Source organism: Lepidochelys kempii, chromosome 8 (assembly GCF_965140265.1).
Source record: "Lepidochelys kempii isolate rLepKem1 chromosome 8, rLepKem1.hap2, whole genome shotgun sequence".
Lineage (NCBI taxonomy): Eukaryota > Metazoa > Chordata > Testudines > Cheloniidae > Lepidochelys > Lepidochelys kempii.
Window position 1 is genome coordinate 22,632,265 of NC_133263.1, and position 22,013 is coordinate 22,654,277.

The 22,013-nt window shown below is 43.5% G+C and overlaps 1 protein-coding gene across 4 annotated transcripts in view; it reads left to right on the top strand.

Moving 5' to 3' along the window:
* Positions 1-22,013, top strand: part of HTR4 (5-hydroxytryptamine receptor 4) — a 209,055-nt gene that overhangs the window by 107,008 nt on the left and 80,034 nt on the right. For all 4 annotated transcript variants that reach the window (XR_012160260.1, XR_012160261.1, XM_073355855.1 and 1 more), the window contains exons 5-6: positions 12,207-12,360; positions 15,680-16,245. Coding sequence is in view for 2 of the 4 variants with exons in the window: in XM_073355855.1 (XP_073211956.1) it covers positions 12,207-12,360; positions 15,680-16,245 (720 nt within the window). In the remaining 2 variants the exon portion in view is untranslated. The remainder of the gene's footprint in view (positions 1-12,206; positions 12,361-15,679; positions 16,246-22,013) is intronic.

Sequence of the window (22,013 nt, forward strand, 5' to 3'; positions counted from 1 at the left end):
AAAATCAAATGTTTCAGTTTTGTCAAAATGAAACATTTTGAATCACCCAAAACAATTTTTTTCAGAATTTTCCTTCCCAGAGAATTTTGAAATTTTTGGTTCTCTCTCCAATTTGGAATGAAGCCAGATTTTGAAACCTCTAAATCACATCTGAGGAAGTGAGCTGTAGCTCACGAAAGCTTATGCTCTAATAAATTGGTTAGTCTCTAAGGTGCCACAAGTACTCCTTTTCTTTTTGCGAATACAGACTAACACGGCTGTTACTCTGAAACCTGTCTAAATCCTTAGTGAAACAAAATTTCTGTCTTCCACACAGCTCTAGTTAGAACAATGTTCCTTTGCTTAATCTATTACCAGTGAGTTCTCGGAGTTGAGGTTTAAAGTTTCTTGGCAAAGATGTGGATGTTTAATTTATCATTTTCCCCCAAGAGAATATTGAATCATGAAATTGTGTTTAGAGATGCAAGTAGATGAGGTGATCATGATGGACGGCACTGAAAAGATAACAGCAGCTACGTAAGTGCCAGGATTTCTGTCCAGGGGAGTATGACTCAGCCTAGCATCTAGGCATGGTTTATCACTGGCATTTCGGCAGCCCTGACAGCTAGGTTCTGCATGAACACAGACTATGTCCCGGCACATCTCATTGGGCCTCTTTTCTTTTAAGATTCTCTTGACAGGAGCACTTTTCTCTTGTTATTTTTTCCAGCTATTGCTATTCCATTCATTCAGACTTCACTGGAGTCTATTTTTCTAGCCAGTATTTTTCTGCGTTTCATAAGTCCCCTGCCTTTTGTTTATTTTATGGGCACACTTATATTTTTAGGAAATAGCATTGTTTATCTAATTCTCAGAATCCACTTTGGAAAGTGATTCTGTTGATCATTTCAGGAAAGAGCGGAAGGTGCCGCTTTACAAGACTTTTATTCAATAACATCTTGTATCTCTTTTCATTACTGTCTCTGAAAAACACTCAGATGAATTTGGCATTGGGGAAGCAGCAGAAACAGATGACCTGACCTTGGCAACAAAGTATAGAGAGCAGAGAAATGCAGAGACATGCAGATACAGTATTAGCAGAATGGTGTCAGAATAAACTGTTTTTCACAATGTGTCAGAAGTTCAATGTTAAATTGAATCCAGATTTTCTTGCCACTGGGTTATGCTATTTGATCATCTCTTTTGTGCTGGGGAAAGAATTAGACCTGAATATTTATTTATTTATAGCAGTTCTTTATGTATACCTAACCACCTGCTCTAGAAGTCTGTACAATAAAAACAGTGACATCACTTACAAAGAGACCAAGGAGAAAGAATAAAATCTTTCACACACAATGAACTTACCAGGACTAGCAATTAGCTCCTTCGATATATGCCTTTGCAAGCCAACTCCTTCTCGAAAACTGATGGGCACTACATATCAGCAGTCTTGAGCTCTGTTGGACCAAAGAAGAAGCAAGTTCCAGAGTCAAGGGCCCTTTAATGAGGATGCTTTGCCAGAAGCTGCCTCCTGTTTAAACCCAGGGATTGTTTGCCCAGTTGCCCTTGTACCCCACATGGAGAGGGGAATAAGGTAGGAAGACAGAATCCAAGCCATTTAGGGCTTTATAAATTGAAAACAACCTCTTCTGTGTCATCGGGGAGTGAATTGAATGTCAGTGTAGATATTGGAGGACAGGTGCAGAGCTCTCCACAGAGAAGGCACCACTAAGCAACTGGGCCACTGCTCTGCACTCGCTGAATCTCCTAATGGTTGTTAGGAGCAGGCCCCTATACAGAATGCCCTGGAGATGATAAAAATATCAAGGTCCCACCTCATCAGACAGGAATGGTCACAAAACTTCTCACTAGGCACAGATGGGGAAAACCCCACTGATGTTGCTTGGATATCCTGGAGCAGGTGGGGATCCAAAAAGAACCTCAGGTTGTGAACCCGCATAGCAAACAGCAGGCATACTCTCCCTATCAGTGAAGCCAAAATAACCTCTGTCATTGCACCTAGCCTGCAAGCACTGCCTCAATATTGTTTGACCGGTATCTCAGCCAGCTAAATCCACATCCAAGTCTACATTTCTGTTTGGCACTGGTTACGTTGTCTGGCTACCCCGACTAAACATTTGCAGGTTCGCTATACAGCATGCTGCATAACAGATGCGTGTGTATATTAAGAGCTAATGTTAATGGAATAGAAACATGTCATGTAATAATGATCTCCTACTGCTAAATAAACGCTAAGGCAAAACAGATGAGTCTGAGGAGTGTTGGAGCAGTAGAATGACAGTTGCTCCTTGTGCCATGTACAAACATTAATTAACATTAATGTAATGTTCAAACATTAAATTAACACAATCCCTTAAGGAGATGACATTCTGGAGCCTTAAAGTACAATCTTCCCTACGAGAAGTCAATATTATTCAATGAAATTTCTCCTGAAGAATTTCCCCCCTTCATGACAGGTTGATTTTGAGGGCTTAAGGATGGAGATGTGTAAGTATTGATCTTTACTTTACAGATGAGAAAATGGAGGCATAAAGAGGTCAAGTTACTTGCCCAAAGAGGGTGTGAGTGGCCGAGCTATGGTTAGAACTCAGGAACTCCTTGCACACTGACCGCTAAACAGTACATCTCTTTCTCAAAGCAAGTGAGAAAGCAGCTTACTCATAACATTGCTGCTTAATAGATAGTGCTTTGGGAAATCATCTGGGTTCTGACTTGCTGAAAGTGGGTTATTTTTGGAGAGTTATTTTGTTTTAAATATTTATCAGTGAGTAATGATCAGCGATCTGACTATGTGGCACACCTTCCGTCTGGTACCATTTAAAACCAGTCTATAAATTCCCTATTCCCTTTCCAGCTACAAATGAACCCTGCCTCTTACAGCATTCACCTGAAGCACAATCTGTGTGAAAAGGGAATAGAAACTTGGGGGAAAAGAGGAGGGCAAGGTAGAGTAAATTAATACCATTTATGAAGGGTGGAAGACACGATAGGTAACGTTAGAAATGTTCCATAACAGCGTTCAGCTCTGTACTTTCTTTGCTCTTTAGGAAAATTCATGCAATGACTGCAGAATTCAAGGGCTGAAAGTATAAAGAAAAATATCAGAGCAGATGGTCATGGCACAGCCTGAGGGAAGCAATGTCCTTTACTAATCTTTACAAAATCCCTAGATATATTATAAATATATTTTGCCGCTATTGCTGCCAATTTCTTCCCCTTCCCGCAAGGGACTATGGTGGAGTCTTCCGTCTCTATTTGGCAACATGCATTTGTTTGTGTTAGTAGCTAAATTTACCCAGCTCCAATTAACTGTTATCTTTAGGATTATTCCCCAGAATAATTATCTTGACACCAGAGGGCCATTATTTTTCTAACAAGGGTTTTCATTTTGTTAGATGAAATCATTTTTGGACATTTTCATTCTCCACCAGGAATTGACATTATTTGGAATACTGGGGGACAGTAGCTGGAATACTGGGGGCCCTAGTGTGTTTGCTTTGCAGGGAAAAGGGGAAGAGGAGGGGTTGTTTTAGTCAAAAATGGAAGAATCTGGTAATTTGGGGGCGATCTCACACTTCTTTGAAGCCACTTAAATCAATAAAAGTTGATCCAATTTTACACTGCATAAATAAGTCGAGATGCTGCGTTTTAGATTTCAAATGGTAGCAGAATTCTTGACTCAAAACTTTATCTTCTCCATATTTTTGTGTTGAGAGAGTGTTGTAAAATTTTGTTCTTTACTGGACTAAAACAAACAAAAAACTGCAAATGCAAAGAACAGGGTTTAAGTAGCCAGATTATTACACAAGTTGTGACCTGCAAAGAAAAAATTGATTTTCACACAGGCAAGTGGGAAAGAAGAGTTTTCCAATGGGATTGCTCTTTCTCTGACTGTTCTACAAGGTGGCTGCGTACACCAGTGCACTTCATATGGAGAGAGCCTCCCAGGAATTTCCTGGCTGTTGGGACATGAGGACACAATTGGGAGGTGATGATTAGTCTAGGTTTTGCTGTGCCTTGGTGTATTATGCTGGCTGAACATGGTGGCTTCTTAGGATAATGTGGAAATAAATTGGTCCTACCCTGCTATACAAAGCAGATTGGAGCAGACAATACTGCCGTGGAGGGGTGTTCAGACACCGGGTACACAGCCTGCTTGTATGTGGCATGGTGTATCATAGCATGGAGGAAGAACAAACAAAAGTGACAGACTTTCCTCCCTCTCAGCAAGAAACTACTACTTTTCCCAGACACTTTATGGGGATTTTTGTTTTAACTTATTCAAATGAAAATGCAACACATTTTCCTCCATCTAACTGTGTTCTTCTGGGTTTCATAAAACACGTGGCCCATGCACGGGATATGTACATGACAACACATCAGACAGATTTAAAATACAGAGAACACCCAAGGGACCCAGACTGCCTAGTAGAGGTGGGTGTGTAAGTACCTTTTGTAACTAAGGAGCAACCCTCATTACAGTGTACAGATACGCACAGCTCAAACAAAATTGTATTAACCCTGCGGATAATTTAGAGTGGTCTCCTAGGGCCATGGAGTGTCTGTTACATAATTATTATTATTTTTTGTATATCAGCAGTGCCCATGGGCCCCAATTAGGATCAAGGCTTCACTGTGCTTGGTGCTGTGCAAACACACACCATGATCTATACCTTCCACTTCCATGCCCCACAATGCTCCCAACCAGCCTGAGTCACGAATATGCAGAATCCCTTCATTTTCCTTCCTCTCTTCTGTGCGCCCAGCAGGCGAAGGCTCCTTTGCAGTAATTAAGACTGCCATCCCATGAAGGTTGGTTTGATTATGAGGCACTGTATTTTCCTTTTCCTTTGGTTTTGCAGGGTTTTTTGGGGGGAAAGTCATTGTGGGGACAGAGTGACTCCTTCTATATAGCTGAAATCATAGCAGCAGACACCCGTGACTCGGGATATAGCAACTTCCTTGGCACAGCCTTAGGCCAGCATGACAGCTTTGGTGTTCTGCAGCAGAAATTCATGGAGAGAAATGAGGGGCATTTTCCTTTCTGTTTCCTCTGCATCTTCACAATCCCTCTCTGCTTTCTCCACAGTTTAAAGTTAGACAAGCTGTCCACGATTCCTGCTTCCAGGGAATGTGATCTATGTCTCCTCCCTGTGGAGCACTGAGAGCTGTTAGTTACAAACGTATTGTTAATAGGGGACATCTCACACTTCACCAGCATTTATGTCTGCTTCATGGCCTGATTTGTTTGGTAACCAGCCAGAAACATGTGAGTCCCACAGGCAGGAACAGGACACGTTTGCTCTTATGACACTTTGATTTTGTGAGCTTCATATTTTATCTTGTGTGCTCAGCTGATCCATTGGTTAGGGGCATAGAAACATGGCAGAAATTGCCATACAGGATCAGTCTAATGGTGTAGCTAGTCCAGTGTTCCATCTCTGACAGTAGCCCGCACTAGCAGCTTCAGAAGAAGGTGAAAGATGCCACAGAACAGACAATTTATCCAATAAAACTGCCCTTTGGGGAAGTTTCCACTTAACCCCAGGTAGTTAGTGATTGGCTTATGACCTGAAGCATGGGGGTTTATTTATAGCTCTCACAAACGGTTATGGCCAAGATACGGGTCTGTCAGCATCTCTTCAGAGTTAGGGAGACAGTGTTCTCTAGTGGTTAGGGTGTAGTTCTGGGAACCAGGAAGTATGGCACCAAATTCATCCAGATATGAAGCCCACTGAAGTTAAAGAGGAAGTCAGGAGGAAGAGCTCAAAAGCTTTTTTCTCTCACCAACAGAAGTTGTCCCATAAAAGATATTACCTCCATTGGGAGCTGGAGCTGGGATAGGGAGCTGGATTCTTCTCTGCCTCACACGTCATTTGCAAAATTGTTGTCCATGTTCTGGTTGCAGAACCTTTATTCTTGATAATGATGATAAAAAGAAAGAAGGACTTGACTTTCCAGTCGTAGGTGAAGTGTGCAGCAGTGCTATTTAGAAAAATAAATAAATCACATTTTGACATGTATGTGGAGAAATACTGTACTGCTGTGGGATCACTGAGAGGGAAGAAATATGAGAGCCTATGATGTTATTTTTACAGTCCTAATTTTTATTTTAATGGCCCTTTAATAATACACATAAGCCAATGTAATGCTGTCAGCTGCAGTGTAGATAAAGGTTCAGAAAGCTAACAACTGGAACCACTTGGATGAATGGTTTCTCCAACATGGTTAATTGGAAACATTTCCTGATGATTTCCTTATCAGTTTATTACTCCTGACTCAACATGTTAATTGCTAGAGGGATTTTTGAGCTCTCTTTTTCCCTCTCCCATTTATTTATTTTCATTTTTTACCCTCTCTGCAAAATACACACATTCTGTCTGGACTCAGCAATTATTTGCTATAAAGCTGCTTCTGCTGAATGCTACAAACATCCAACACTGAACAGAACCTTCCAGTAGGCATCTCTTCATGCCCGGGGAAAAAGAGTATCCCAGTCCATGTCTCTGGTACTTAGTGACATAAGGGCTGTTGTAAATGGTGCCCAAAGTAGTACCATCTGTCTCACTAAGAAGTAAATTACTTTACTGGAAATGCCTGTTTGATCTCAAGGGTCAAACAGTTTATTTCCTTAGCACAGAAGCATACAGAGAATGGGGGAAAACCCAGCCTCAATAAGCTACAGTAAACATGGTACAAGGTTATGTAGACTGACTGGTTATCACAAGACACACGGTGCTCAGTCGGACTGTGGAACTCAACATGTAATGTTGCGTAGGCCAAAAGTACAACTGGGTTCAAAAAAGAAATAATTTCCTGCAGGTGAGGTCCTTCAGTGGCTGTTAGCCAAGACGGTCAGGGATGCAACCCCATGATCTGAGTATCCCTAACCCTCCAACTGCCAGAAGATCAGACTGAACAACAGGGGACAGATCATTCCAAATTGCCCTGTTCTGTTCATTCCCTGTGAATCATCTGGCACTGGCCCCTGTCGGAAAAGAAGATAGTGGGCCACATGGACCATTGGTCTAACCCAGTGTGGCCATTCTTATGTAGGGAAGTATTTATTCTGTCCCTTTTTTAAGGCTGACATTGACCTTCCTGTCTGTTTGCAACATCTCTCATTCCCTCATTCCAAGAGAATGACCTAAAGCTCACACCAGTTCTTAGTCCACTGAATGTATCAGATGAAGTGAGCTGTAGCTCACGAAAGCTTATGCTCAAATAAATTTGTTAGTCTCTAAGGTGCCACAAGTACTCCTTTTCAGTTCTTAGCAGTAACTCAAGACCTGCTCCTAGCAAATAAAGGCCCAAGACTGCCTTCCATTAAGGTAAATGGGATTGATTCCCATTTACACTAAGGCCCCTTTACACTGCTAGAGTGATGTTAAATGTAAATAAGAATCAGGCTGATTAGTATTCTTTCCATTAACATTAATGGGAATTGGATCCAACCCTGGAAGAGGGATATATTAGACAAAGTATATCGGCTATTGCAAGTGAAATCATTATGGAAACCATCTTTTTAACATGCATGGCTTATGTTATCTGTGCAATTGAGGATGTAATATATAGAAATGGGATGTTTGCTCTCTAAGTCTGGCTTGGTGTGTCCTGTGCAGTCAAGTCAGGGACTCTCTCAGAACAGTGGTTACAGTATTCACTGTGTCCTGGCCATTGCTACTCCTTGTTGTCACATTTTAGGATGAGGCTATTACACTCATAAAGTGGGATGGCACAGGCACAGGAGCTGACTTTCCAGTGTGCCGGGGGGTGCTTGGCCTGCAGCTCTGCCCCAGGCCTCGCCATTTCCTGCCCCTGCTCCACTGCCACCCTGCCTCTTCCTGCCCTGTTCTGCCCCCTTCCCCAAGCATGCTGTGTCTTCGCTCCTCCCCCCTCCCTCCCAGCCTTCTGATTGCGGCGGACAGGAGGCACAGGGAGTGAGGGGGAAGCGCTGATCTATGGGGCCATCGGCAGGTGGGAGGTGGTGATGGGGTTGAGGGGAGCTGATGGGGGGCTGCTGATAGATGGGTGCTCAGCACTCATATTTTCCCTTGGGTGCCCCAGCCCCGGAGCACCTATGGAGTCGGCACCTACGGTCATAGGTGTCCTTCCCTTGCCTCCATTCAGAGATTAGGCCAATCTCAGCATCAAGCCTAACACAAAGTACCTCTCTTTGCCGGCAGCCATTGTTTGTTCCTATTTTTAATGGTTTTTTTATTTGAAGGCAACTACTTTAATGCAGTGCTCTTATCCCATGGTTTCCCAGACACCTTTAGTGCATCACACAGCACTGCTCCCGAGCTTTTGCAGGCCAGATCTTCAAAATATCGCTTCCAAACCATAATTGCCCATTCAATATTAAAATACATACAGCATTCCGATAGTTTAGTTACTATGTGTAAATATTTAACCCATCTCTACCCTGTAGGGAATATAGCTGCATAGCTCTGGTGCTGTAGCTATGTTGGTATAAGCCAGTAGTGTCGACACTGCCTACAGCAGCATTTTTCCCATCCCTGCAGGCGCGTCACATCCCCAGGCAACCGTAGCTAGGTGGACAGAAGCATTCAACACAAGAGGTTGGGTCGGCAAAGCTATGGCACTCAGGTGCGTGGATTTGAAGAGTACATCAGGCGTTACACTCTTGAGACAGGATCTCTTGCACTGCCACTTGTGACTCGACATTTGTGTGTGTGTCTCACTGACTCACAATCACTAAACGGCATGTTGCCAGCTCATAATTAGCACCACACATGTGGGACTACTGTCTCGGTCAGGAGCCAAGTTTGGCTGTTGCAGTACAGCTGTCTATAATCTCATGACTGAAACTTTATGTCCTGCAGTACCTTTCCATGTGATTTTAAAGGTCATTTTCCATCAGAAGTCTCCTGTTCAATTGGATGTCGGATCCAAAGCCCATTGAAGTCATTAGGAGTCTTTCCTCTGACTTCAGTGAGTTTTGGATCAGGCGTTTTGAGGGACTTGCTCTTTCCCCACCTATTCCTAGTAGGGTGCAAACACGGTCAGAACAATTCACTTAAAATACAGCCAAATATTCAGGGATAGGGTTTTGTTTGGTTGGTTTTAGCATTTTTCACTCAGCTTTACCTTGAGTCTGTTCCTGAGTGTGCCAGTGACTCAGTCTCTGACCCTGAACTACTCACGTCTCCGCTCCGTTGCCTCAGTTTCTCCATTTGTAAAAAGGAGACTATACTTATAACTACCCACCTTTGTAAAATGCTTTGAGGCATTTGGGTTAAAGACATGACATAAATGCAAACTGGTATTATGCCACACCCATAATTAACTTGACTGATGACGATCCAATATTCTGAGTGAAGAAATACATCCTTGGTCTCAGTTAGTGATTATTTCTTTAGTAATCTATAGAGCTGGGCTGAGGACGGAAGTGGAGGCTTTCAAGATTTTGAAATGTGGCTTCAAAATTTCAAAATTCTTTGTGAAGGAAAATTCTTAAATAAATAAAAACAAATTGCTTTTGGTTAATCAAAATGTTTCAAAATATAACACAAAATACAAAAATTAAAATGAAAATTCATTTCAAAACAAAAAAATCAAAATGTTTCATTCCAAAAACATCAACATGGGATGTTTGGACATTGTCTGAACATTTCTCCCTGGAGAATTGACCCAATTTCATGAAGTGTATTGATTTTGATGGAGCCGCATATTCTGTCAGAATATGATTCTGTCCAAGTGTCTCTGACCAGTTCTAGTGAAATATACCAGTCAAACCACCACTACTCGACCCTAGGAATATACCCTGATACGAGGAGATGCTTTCTGCAAATGCTGGGTCATGTCTTTCCTACCTGCTAAGGGCTCGTTGTAATCCTGGAGACTCCCCGTTGTCAGTGAGCAGAAACACCCCCCAACAGGTTACTCCCACAGTAGCATCCTGTCAGGCAGTGCAGCAATCTGAACATTTCTTTTGCCACTTAGGAGTCAACTTTCTCTTCCCCTTTCCCCGTGGGCAAGATACTCCGTGATTCTCTTCTGCAGGAATTCTTGCATCTTCCTCTGAAACAGCTTGGACTTCTCACTGTCAGTGACAAGATGCTGAACTAGCTTGATCACTGCTCTGAATTGTTATGGCAATTCCTGTATTCCCCTGATGGTCCTCTCTTCCCTGTTCAGGCTAATAAAGAAATATGTCTAGTTAACTCAGGCTGCGGAGCAGTCTTCTAAGAGCTATCAGATCTGCTGGATCCGTGGGGACTTTAAAAAGCAAATTGAAAATGTTCTCATCTGCAAATGCTTCCAGTTTGTGAAGTGCATAGCTGATGTATTAACCGAGTTTTTAATGTAGTTTTGTGAGCAGAGATATCAAACACTTTACATAAAAAGTCACTTTGCAAATGTGCTTGCTTCATCTCGCTTAATATGGTCAAGGAAGACATTGTGTTGTGTCACCTGAGTATTCAATTTACTCCTTATCTGTTCTGTTGGTGAAAGGTGCAGGTTGGGGACTTTCCTTGGTATTGTGGTTATATTGCCCCCTGTCAGCTGAATATCTTTGCAGTCCACATCCCAATATCTATATACTGACACCACTTGGCTTTTGTTCCTCCTACTCCATCAAATATAATCCCGGCAAACTACAGAGACCTCTATAGCAAAGCAGCATGGACTGAACACTTGACTAGGGGTCAGGAGATCCAGTGTCTATTCCTGGCTCTGCCAATGACGTTGATCAAGTCACCGTGCCTCAGTCTCTCCATCTGAAAAGTGGGGATGATAATCCTGGTGCATCTTTGTAAAATGTTTTGAGATTCATAGAATCATAGAAATATAGGGCTGGAAGGGACCTCGAGAGGTCACCTACGCCAGTCCCCTGCTCTCAAGGCAAGACCACATAATAACTCGACCATTCCTAACAGGTGTTTGTCTAACCTGTTTTTAAAAATCTCCAGTGATGGAGATTCCACAACCTCCCTAGGCAATTTGTTGATCAAATACCAGCAGGACCATGGATCAAAAATATCATACAAGAGCTTTTACTAAGGGCAAGTATTGCCCAAGCAAAGCCTGCAGAATCAGGCCCAACAGAACCCTGCAGTGTAGTAACATGGCTGGTGCACTGCTTTGTTTATGGGCATGAACATGCTGAGTTCAGAAATGGCCTTAGAGTTCAAGGCCTGGATGGTGCCTTGGGGATACTTTTAGGCAGATAGCAGGTAAATTCTCTTGAAGCAGATGTGTAACTCCAAGTGACATGTCAATTGTACAGAGGGCTGGGAGTCAGTCTTCTACTCACTCAGCTAAGTGGCCTTGGGCATGGCATGGCACCCTTTCCTGCTTCAGTTTCCCCATGTGTGCAAGGGAAATAATTATACTGTTTAGTGAAGTGCTTTGAAATCTATGAAAGAAAAGTGCTATATCCTGTTGTTATTATGAATGCTAAATGCACGTGGGGCTATGAACAGAACTTAAATTTCCCAGAGAACCTCTCTGATGGGAAGAGAATGGAAAATAATCAGTTTTCCAGGGCAGACTTTGGGTCTGCCCTCACAGCTGTATGTTTAAGTGCTGCAGGGAAAGAGTCTAGTAGAAGAAAGGTGGACAGGAAGAGGGCTAAGAATAAGGAAACCCCAAGGGAGTCGCATAAATATGGTCACATTTTATAGAAGACATTTTCATGACTATGAAATGCTTTGTTAATTTGTATATACTGCTTTTGCTATCCCATCCCCCACCACTCCAAAAACACCAAGTCCATTGTCCTGAAGTTAAAAAAAAAAAAAATCATCCTCTCAGTAATGGCTGAACTGAAGGCAGTTGAACTAGCTCCTCATCATCATTCAGAGGAGGAAGATGGCTCAGTGTCTAAAGTACAAGAGTAGGAATCAGGCGATCAGTGCTAAATTAGAGGTTCTGCCACTATCTTGCTCTCTGACTTTGGATAAATTACTGCATTGCTCTGTGCCTCAGTTACCCCACCTGTAAAACAGTGATATTGACTTCCCTCAAAGGAAAATTGTGAGGCTTCATTCATTCATTCATGCTTTCAAAGTGCTTTGAGACCCTTGGATGAAAAGCAGCTATAAAAAGCAAGACATTGTTTCAGTTTTTAAAAAGTAGAGGAAAAAGGTTGGATAAACTGACTGTATTTTTGTTTTGTCTTTAAAAGCCCTGGAGTGATCTCCATTATTTATGAGCAGTGTCTCTCCTTCCCCTTTTAGGTATTATGCTATCTGCTGCCAGCCTCTGGTTTACAGGAATAAGATGACACCACTGCGCATTGCTCTAATGCTCGGAGGGTGCTGGACCATCCCGACATTTATTTCTTTTCTCCCTATAATGCAAGGCTGGAATAGCATTGGTATATTAGACTTGGTGAGTAATAGCTATGATTCCGATTGCTTGATGTGAAATGCCTTCAGTGATTGCAGCAAAGGTGCTCTCCCCTCCTCCCCCTTTTAAATATCACTGTCCACAGAGACTTGAAGGAGAGAGGTGTTGAATTACAAACTCAGTGATATTTTTGTAGAGGTGCTGCTGAATGCCTAGAGGGTGCCTGCCATGGAGATGAGGCCTTTGCTTTAGGTCCAGTGGGAGATCTGCTTGAGTAAGAACAGCAGGATTGGGATGAAATCTAGGGAAGGAGACATTTATATTTAGAAATCATGGTCCTGATTTCCATGGGATGTGAAGTTGCACTATGCCTTTCAGGATTGGGCCCCTAAGGAGCATGTCAAGAGATAGTGGCATCTCTCGGTCAGAAGTTTAGACAAGGGTTAACTCACCAGTGCTGCACATGTGCTTATTAGTCGTGGCCTTTTGAAAGTGCCACCCAGTGGTCTGCTGCGGGTGCCAGGCTGTTCGACGATACAAGCTGAATCTACTGTGTATGGGCCCAGCACACTCTTAAATTTAACATTTCCTTTCTTGTGGGTTTTCCTGCAGAAGGGGATGATTTGTCTCCCTGTATTTATAATGACCCCCTCTAATTGTATGACTGATAGCCTTGCCACTCAAGGTATATCATAGAATGAAAAGACCTGCAATTCTCCTGCAACAGGAAGATATTTGTGGTGGCAATGTTTTCTGAACTACATAGTGATTTGGAGTGTCCAGCCTGAGACACCTTAAAGGGGCCTGATTTTCAGAGGATGGGTGCTCAGCACGTTCTGAAAATCAAGCTCCTTGAAAGTGTCTCCAGTTGGGCACCCCAACACAGAGATGCCTCAAATCCCCACTCACTTTTGAAAATCTTGGCCATTGACTGTGACAGTGCTGCCCAATGGAGAGCCCAAGAGTGAAGTCTGTTTGCTGTGGGGACTAAACATGTATGGATAGCTGGGACTTGAACTGAGACCCTTGCGTGGCTTGATGGTATAAGTGCTAGCAAGTGAGCCAAGAAGGATGATGCTTCTCTTGCTTTTTTTTCTGGTCCCACCGACACTCCATTTTCAATGTTGCACTGATGGAGTTGGGGTGGGGAAACCTTCCCAACTGGGTGGGTCATTTAGTTGGTAGTCAGTTTTTATACCACTCCCTTTGTCTTTATTTTCACAACCTCTGTTGTTGGGCATGGGGCATAAAAGCCATAAGTCACTGTCTGTCCTGTCAGCGTGTAGATGAAGGAATTAATTATAATAAAAAACAATAGAGTAAAAACGCTCCATTTAAAGAGGGCCTGGGATTAGTGCCTTGTATGTGAATATCAGAGCAAACAAAATTGGAAACCCTGAAAGAAGATTTTAATACTTGTGGGCTCACTTTGGATACCAAGGGCACTCTGTCAGGTGAATTGACTGGGTGATAAGCACAAATATTCCTCTAGCGGGGCTTGGGAGTCATTTAAGGATGCTTAAAGGAATCATTTCTTCTCCTATTGATTTTTTCCATTGACTTCTCTGCTTGTATCCTTTCAGAAAAGGCTCTGCTTTTATTTCTCTGCCATCGACACTTTACATACCAGAGCACAGTCCCCACCACTCCTCATAATTGTCTTTAAATTGATCCTCCACCAGTTTACTGGGTGCACCCTGGGGAGTAACATCGGGGGAAATGCGATAACGGTTTCCAAGAGGCTCAGATGTGACTGTGTGACAACACATCATAGCTCCCTTTTCACCATCTTTAGACCAATGTGACGCTGACCAAGCTCTAAAGAACAAGATGGGGTTATTCACACGCTGTCTTGTCAAAATCACTGCAGGAGAGAAAATGAGAGGGAGAGGTACTTCTCACATAGACACCTAGTGACAGGCATTTCGTGATCTCTGGAGTTGATGCTGCAACTGTTCTGTAGCAGGAATTTTCTCCCAGAGGATTCCCTTTTCCCCCAAACTCACATGCTTCACTTTCCTCCATTCTCCCATGGCTTCTCTTTCACCAGTGGGTGCCTATGTTGTAGCCCATGGGCTAAGTGCAGCCCTTTGAATTCTATGATACAGTCTGCAGCTGTCCTCATCTTTAATGTGGTAGAGCAGCACAAGATGACTTGCAGTCTACTTGGCTCAAGATGGAACACTACGCATGGACAGGAACTCTCTGTGGGCCATACTTCCATAGTAGAAAGAAGAGGCTGTCTGCAGTCTGCTCTATTTTATAGAGAGCTTTCAGAGTAACAGCCGTGTTAGTCTGTATTCGCAAAAAGAAAAGGAGTACTTGTGGCACCTTAGAGACTAAATTGGTTAGTCTCTAAGGTGCCACAAGTACTCCTTTTCTTTTTATAGAGAGCGTGCATTTCATTCAGGTTCTTTTCTTGTTCCCAGCATGAAGTTTGGCTGGGCAAAGTTTTGGACATCTTTGCTTTAAAACTGGATACAGGTGCATAATGTATAAATAGCAGAGAGTAAATGGGTTACCTTCCTTCCCCCCGCTTCCTGTCTGGGATTGTTCTTCTCCATCTATATTCCTTGGTCTCTATTTTAGGGAGGGAATGAATATTCGATAACCATGTTGAGAAGTTCTCTGGAATGTTTGGAGTTGTGACACTAACTACAGTGTAGTAGGGCTTAAGAACTGCAATGCAACAAATTCTATGGGGATGACCACACAGGGTATGTCTACACTACACACTAAGCCTGGACTCTGACTCAGGTTTGAGCCTAACCCTCCCTTTTGTCCACACATAAATTAGTCTGACTCGGGTCAGCAAGCTCAGAACATGGGTGCTAGGACCTTGCTGGGCGGGGGGGTCGGGTCAGAGTCTCACTCTGACTTGGGCCCAAGCCCTGTCATTTTGCAGTGTGGATGCAAGTCAAGCTGCACACTCGATAGAAAAGGTCTGTTCAGTGCAGTGTGGACATATCAGCAAGGCTGGGAGACCCAAGTCCAGCCATTGTAAACCCAGTTTTTGCAACACAGTGTGGATGCTCAAGTGTGTGCTTGGAAACGTCTCACAAATCTAGGCCCCACAGACCCAGGCTTTGTAGACGTACCCAGAAAGCAAATAAGAGAGAGCGAGCAAATGGATGAGACAGGTACAAAAGACAGTGGAGAGATGAGAGAGATAAGGAAGAGATAGACAGAAGCAGAAGCTGGTGGAGAAGTTGGCACAGTGACCACTCAGAGAAGCTGTGATAAGAGCTTGCCATCAGAGAAGCTGTGATAAGAGCTTGCCGTCAGAGAAGCTGTGATAAGAGCTTGCCGTCAGAGAAGCTGTGATAAGCCTCTTTTGTTCTTAGTCCGTTTTTTCTTTCAGATACAACAAAGACAGTTCAACAAGGCTTCCAACTCAACCTACTGCGTATTCATGGTCAACAAACCCTACGCCATCACCTGCTCAGTGGTGGCCTTCTACATTCCATTCCTCTTGATGGTGTTGGCCTACTATCGGATCTACATCACGGCCAGGGAGCATGCCCGCCAGATCCGGATCCTCCAGCGTGCAGGGGCACCTACAGAGGGGAGGCACCACCCGGACCAGCATAGCACTCACCGTATGAAGACTGAGACCAAAGCTGCTAAGACCCTGTGTATCATCATGGGGTGCTTCTGTCTGTGCTGGGCCCCATTCTTTGTCACTAATATCGTGGACCCGTTCATAAACTATACTGTACCTGAGCAGCTGTGGACAGCTTTCCTGTGGTTGGGCTACATCAATTCAGGGTTGAACCCCTTCCTGTATGCCTTCCTGAACAAGTCTTTCAGACGTGCCTTCCTCATCATTCTGTGCTGTGGGGACGAACGCTACCGAAGGCCTTCCATCTTGGGGCAAACTGTCCCCTGTTCCACCACCACTATAAATGGATCAACGCACGTGCTAAGGTAAGTGCTCCTCAGAAGCAGCAGAGTACTCCGAACCACTGAAAGCAGTTCACTGTTGTCAATGGGCTTTTATTGAAGGGCAGATTTCTTCTTCTGTTAGGGCATGGGAAGGGTTAAATTTCCAAAGGAGGTGCAATAGGAGCACCTGAAGAATCTGGATTTGTGCCTGCGCTCTGGCATTTGCGCACACACAGCAGATAATGGCATGCCTGCCACCGTGTGCAATTCCTTGATTTCTGTGTGCACAGAAGAGGTTATGCAGGTGCAATACGCATGTGACCATTTTTGAAGGGGCTTCTCAGTTTAAATGTTTCACCCCAATCGGTCAAAATGAACACCACTGAGATGCTGTCATTCCCCTCTCTGGTTAGCAAGGAGCCATTACCTTTCTATGGTCTATAATTCCTTTCTCTAAATCCCAGTCATTTCATTTTCTAAACCAATGCCAGGGGCCTTCATTCCGTGGCATGTCATTGTAATGGTTTACCCTGTATTTTTTGTCATGTTCACTGGCAGCGAATTGCTTCCAGCTAAGGTATTTTAATAATGTCTCCATTCTAGTCAGTGGATCTAAGCCTCTGGATCCTGTGAACAGCTGTTTGCACTTAGAGCTCTGAGCAGATAAGGGGTCACAACCCTGCTGGGCACTTGAGATTGGGAGCAGGATAAGGTCGACTGGTGAAGATCAGGCACCTGATGATTCTCTGTGCAAGTGCTGTGTGAAAAACACCCCTCTTGACTCCCGGTCAGAGGGTTGGGGAAGTGGGTGGTGGAGTTATATGGGGGAATGAGAAAATCAGTGCTCCCCAGAATGTCAGTGTGAACTCCTCTTCTTCTCTGAGGGATGGGGATGTAAGCAGCACCTCCGTAGCACAGTCGTGTGTTTATTGGGGAAGATAGTAATGAACAGCTCTCAGCTCTAACTCCCAGAGTGTAATGCCCAGGTGACTGTATTATCTACAGCCTGGAGGCTCAGTTCCGAAGCTGAACTCTCCCAAACTGGGTTCCATCAGGGGGTTTGTCTCAGACATATTTTTATTGTAAACATCCATGTCCTCTTGCAATGGGCTTCTGAGGTACAATGGATGGGAGAAGGGAATGACTCAGCATAGTAACTCATGCACTCAGGAATGCCTTTTTTAGGTTTCCAGGCCATTAACAAGGGTTTTTAAAAATACCTTCTGCTGATTAAAATTGGGTTTCCGAGGCTAAGCTCCCTGTGCCCTCATTCTGTAACTGAGTCTTGGCTCTGCACCACTCTGCTGTGTGAGCTCTTATTTATATCCTAGCAGTGCTCCTAGGGATGAGCCAAATGTTGGTCTCCTGAAGGAGGATTTACAGAGCAGCCAGGCTGTCTCTGGCATTGCTCATTTTGAAGCCTCTCTCCAGTCCACCATAAGCAAGTCAGTAATTTTTCTGGAGCTCTATAGCAGTGGATGTTGTAAACACGTCATTGGGAGGGAAGAGACTGTGGTCTTACAGTAGTGCTGGATGGTTTTCACTGTTGTAAGGCTCAGTGTTTTATGGGACCAGTCACACCTGGGACTAGCCAGTGGCTCGGCCATTTAGAAGGTGCAGGAGTCTGAGGACAGCACAGTGGTCTGGAGAGGAAGGGAGGGAGACCTGCATCTAGTTTTAGTTAGTGGGTACTGAGATCTGGCACTTGACTATCAAGCATAGAAGCCAGAGGATCTGCAATGCACTTCCTTCCACTCTTCAGTGCATAATGATTTGAGTTTGGGGGAAAGGGAGCTGTGAAGGAAGCTCATCATGATTGGAGGGGATGCGTTGCTTGTGGTTTTCCTAGCTCCAGCACTGAGCACCCCAGTCAGTCATCACAATGGCCTCTTACCATCAAACTCTTCTTGGACACACACAGCTGTGTCCTGCAGCTCGAGAGCATGGTGAACATCAGTCCCTGCAGAGCTAGAGATGTACACAAGATCAGCATTGGCTGGGAAAACACTGTACAGCTAGAGAAGGTGAATGGGTTATAACAAAGGGGATTCCGTATCTTAGCTGAGATCACAGCAGGGTTATTTCTGTTTGCAACCTTCTCTACCTGCATCCTGCCTTTCCCTGTGTTCACCCTCTTGCAAGTCCCCCAAAAGTGAATGAATGGCAAGTAACGGAACCACTTGCATAGGTTTCCTGTACTCCTATAATTCTGTCAGACTGGATGGAGCACTAGTATAATGCCCCATAGAGAATAATTCTACATAGGACAGGAACATGGGCCTGGTGACCTTTAAATCTTTTCCACATTTACCTTCTCTGTCTCTAATGACAAGCCATAAAGAAAGCTTTTGGGTAAGATTGTATCATCTCTCTTTAGTGTTCTTACATAAATGCACCCCAGCTCACTTCCCATTGGCTCACCATCATCTCTCAGTACCTCCCAAACCCTGCTTAGCATGGCAGTACTGTACTTAGATGCTTGCTTCACATTGCAGGTTTCCATTTCTTCCCCCTTGGAGGCTGGGATGATCAAATGGGGCTGCTCAGGAATGCCTGCTCTGCACACCAGTCCTTCAGAGGCCAATTACCTTTTGGTTTCCTCAGCTTTCTAAATTGAGGAGGGAGGTGTTAGTTATTTCCCACAGGGTGGGGGTGGGCGGTGGCATATATTTATGCTGATAGAGGTTTGGGGTTTAAGAACGGAAATCCGCGTAATTATGATCTGTGGGCATCTATTCTTGCCTGAAAGCTTTTCTTAGTTAAATTGCATCAACACTTTTCTTTTAAACACAAAGCACATTGTTATCAGCAAGGAAGGAGGATAAATGCAGTGAGCTACATTCTCCCAAGCCCTAACTTACACCTCTCTTCACCAGCCTGGTAACCCTGGGATCTTCACTCAGCAGGTGGGTGTTGACACCCTTCCATGGAATTTTCTGCTGGATTGGGGCAGTTCTAGGGGACAGTTATGTCCCAGGCTTCATAGGAGCCTCATTGGAGAAGATGCCCAGGGGATGTGCTGAATCAACACATTGCCAGAATAGAGAGCCAATGATCCTTCTTTGGCCAACATCTCCCATTTATGGGGCTCTGACAACCTCTACAGGTCCCTCAGCAGGGAGGATTGTCAGCTGCTTTCTTCATTCTACCAGAGTCAGTGATGGCAGAAGTTGAAGTAGAACTTTTGCTGAGTCCTTCTTCCAAAAATTCAGGGAATTTTAGGGTTTGGTTAAAGGAATTTAACTCATTCAACCCAATCAGAAAGAAGGAGTGAATGACAATGTTCATGGGAATGGATGTCTCATACACATCAGATGCCTCAACCCTCACTTGGCTCAGAATTTTCATTGGGTCACATGTTCCCTCCCCATCCAAACCATTTTACTCTCACTGAGTACTGTGCATCTAATTGAGCATAAGCATCGAATATATCCGATGAAGTGAGCTGTAGCTCACGAAAGCTTATGGTCAAATAAATTGATTAGTCTCTAAGGTGCCACAAGTACTCCTTTTCTTTTTGCGAATACAGACTAACACGACTGCTACTCTTAAACCTGTGCATCTAATGAATTTCTGAGGAGAACTGGAGGTTCCAGATGCAATGGGTGTCTTTGCCTTTGTTTGAGATGAGACGCAGACACTGTTCTGGAATGCGACTGACTTTTAAGAAAGTTTTCTCATCAAAGAATGCAGTGTTTTATTTTTCTGACAACATTAAGTGTCAAAATGTTCTGACAGAGCTATTTTAGGATTTTTCACATTTATGTTAGAAATGAAAAAACAAACAAACCACTCTGAGGATCAGAGTGTGCTAAAAACACTGTAATGTTTCCCTCACCAAATACAAATGGACACAATCGGAGACAGATTTTATTGCCGTGTGTGTGTGCACGCCCGCTTGAAAGATATAGCATTGTAGACCTAGAAGACTAAATTTCTCCAGGGTATAGGCATAACCCAGACAGAGACAGTGCATGTCACTCTGACCATGTGCTTTAACCACAACTCAGCACTAGGAGGTGCCAGCAGACATCAATTTTCATAGTGCCCATTCAGTTCTTCATCTCTCTGCCAATCAGTGCCATAAGGCCTCTGTTCACTGGGACTTTGAATGAGACCAAACACGCTTCCCCCACCCAAATATACTACTGAATAGCTATTAGATGGAAACAAGCTGCAATCACAGCTAGAACTGTGTGTGCAGAGGGAAAAATATTCATTCAGATATTCATTCAGCTTTGAAAGTGCATTTTGATTTGATCATATCTACAAACCTTGGGGATTTGCTTTCCGCAAACATATGAGCACTTGAGCTCTATTAGAACAAATACTCCTCCAAAGTGCATTTTTATCTTAATGTTTGAATTTTCACCTACATTAATTTTGAACTATACATACAGTTGCAAAATTCAAGCTGGGTTGGTGCAAATTGTGAATTATAAAGTCTGCAGTCATCTCTACAATGTGGAATTCACACTGTATTAGTGCTTTATAATTTATGTCATTTACCTGAGTTAGCTACTCAAGTTACAGCATGAATTATATATCTGATTGTGATATTTGCAATTCACAATTCTAGTGAACTGCAGATTCGGAAATTATTCGTTGAAAGAATTAGGATCTGTAGTATTCCCACATAGAACAAGTTCCAGAATTTTGCTATAGTGCAGAATATGGCTGTGGTGAAGGTGTAACTGAGCAGTGGTCAGAGCTGACAAGCCCTGAAAGTATTCAAGGGGTCACTTTTGCTTTAGGAGAGCTGATGAAAGTAAGCTGATAAGCGTAGGTCTATTGGGAAAGCCTAATCAACATACAATGGGGACAATGTGTTTCTGAGAACTTGTTAGAGAGCTGGATGACTGTGGTGTCACTAAACTGCAACTTGTTTGGGTTCATTCTCAATCATTAAGGCTCGTGGTGAAAGTATCTTTTTTTAAATGTGACTTTGAAAGTGCTTTGTGAGTCAGAGGGGTAAATTTTTCATGGTTGCAGTGATTTAAGGTTTAGTCATATAGTTAGAGTTTAAGGCTTGAAGGAACCACCAGATCATGTAGTCCAGTGGTTCTCAACCAGGGGCACGCTTACCCCTGGGCTACATAGAGGTCTTCCAGGGGGTACATCAACTCATTTAGATGTTTGCCTAGTTTTACAACAGGCTTCATAAAAAGCACTAGCAAAGTCAGTACAAACTAAAATTTCATACTGACAATGACTTGTTTATACAGCTCTATAGATGATACACTGAAATGTAAGTACAATATTTATATTCCAGTTAATTTTATAATTATATGGTAAAAATGAGAAAGCAAACCATTGTTCAGTAACAGTGTGCTGTGACACTTGTGTATGTTTATGTCTGATTTTGTAAGCAAGTCGTTTGTAAGTGAGGTGAAACGTGGTGTATGCAAGACAAATCAGACTCCTGAAAAGGGGACAGTAGTCTGGAAAGGTTGACAGTCACTGATCTAGTCTGACCTCCTGGATGTCACAGGCCACCAACACCACCCAGCAATGACAGTGCTAGTTCATTGGGGGCCCTAGGCAGGAATATTCTCCCCGCCCCCCAATTCTAAAACAGGCAAGTTCTTATAATAAAAAGCAAATAGGGTTCCCCCTGGAGCTGCTCAGAGTCCTAAGCAATGGCTTAGTCTGCATATGCCTTGTGCCGGTTCTGCCACCCAGCACCCACACACTAAACCGAACAACCGAAATAAGACTGAAGTGCCACAGCCCACAGGGGATGAGACTACTATGTGACACAGGCAGAAAACAGGAGGGATCGAGGCGCACCAATGTCTGTTTCCTCTCAT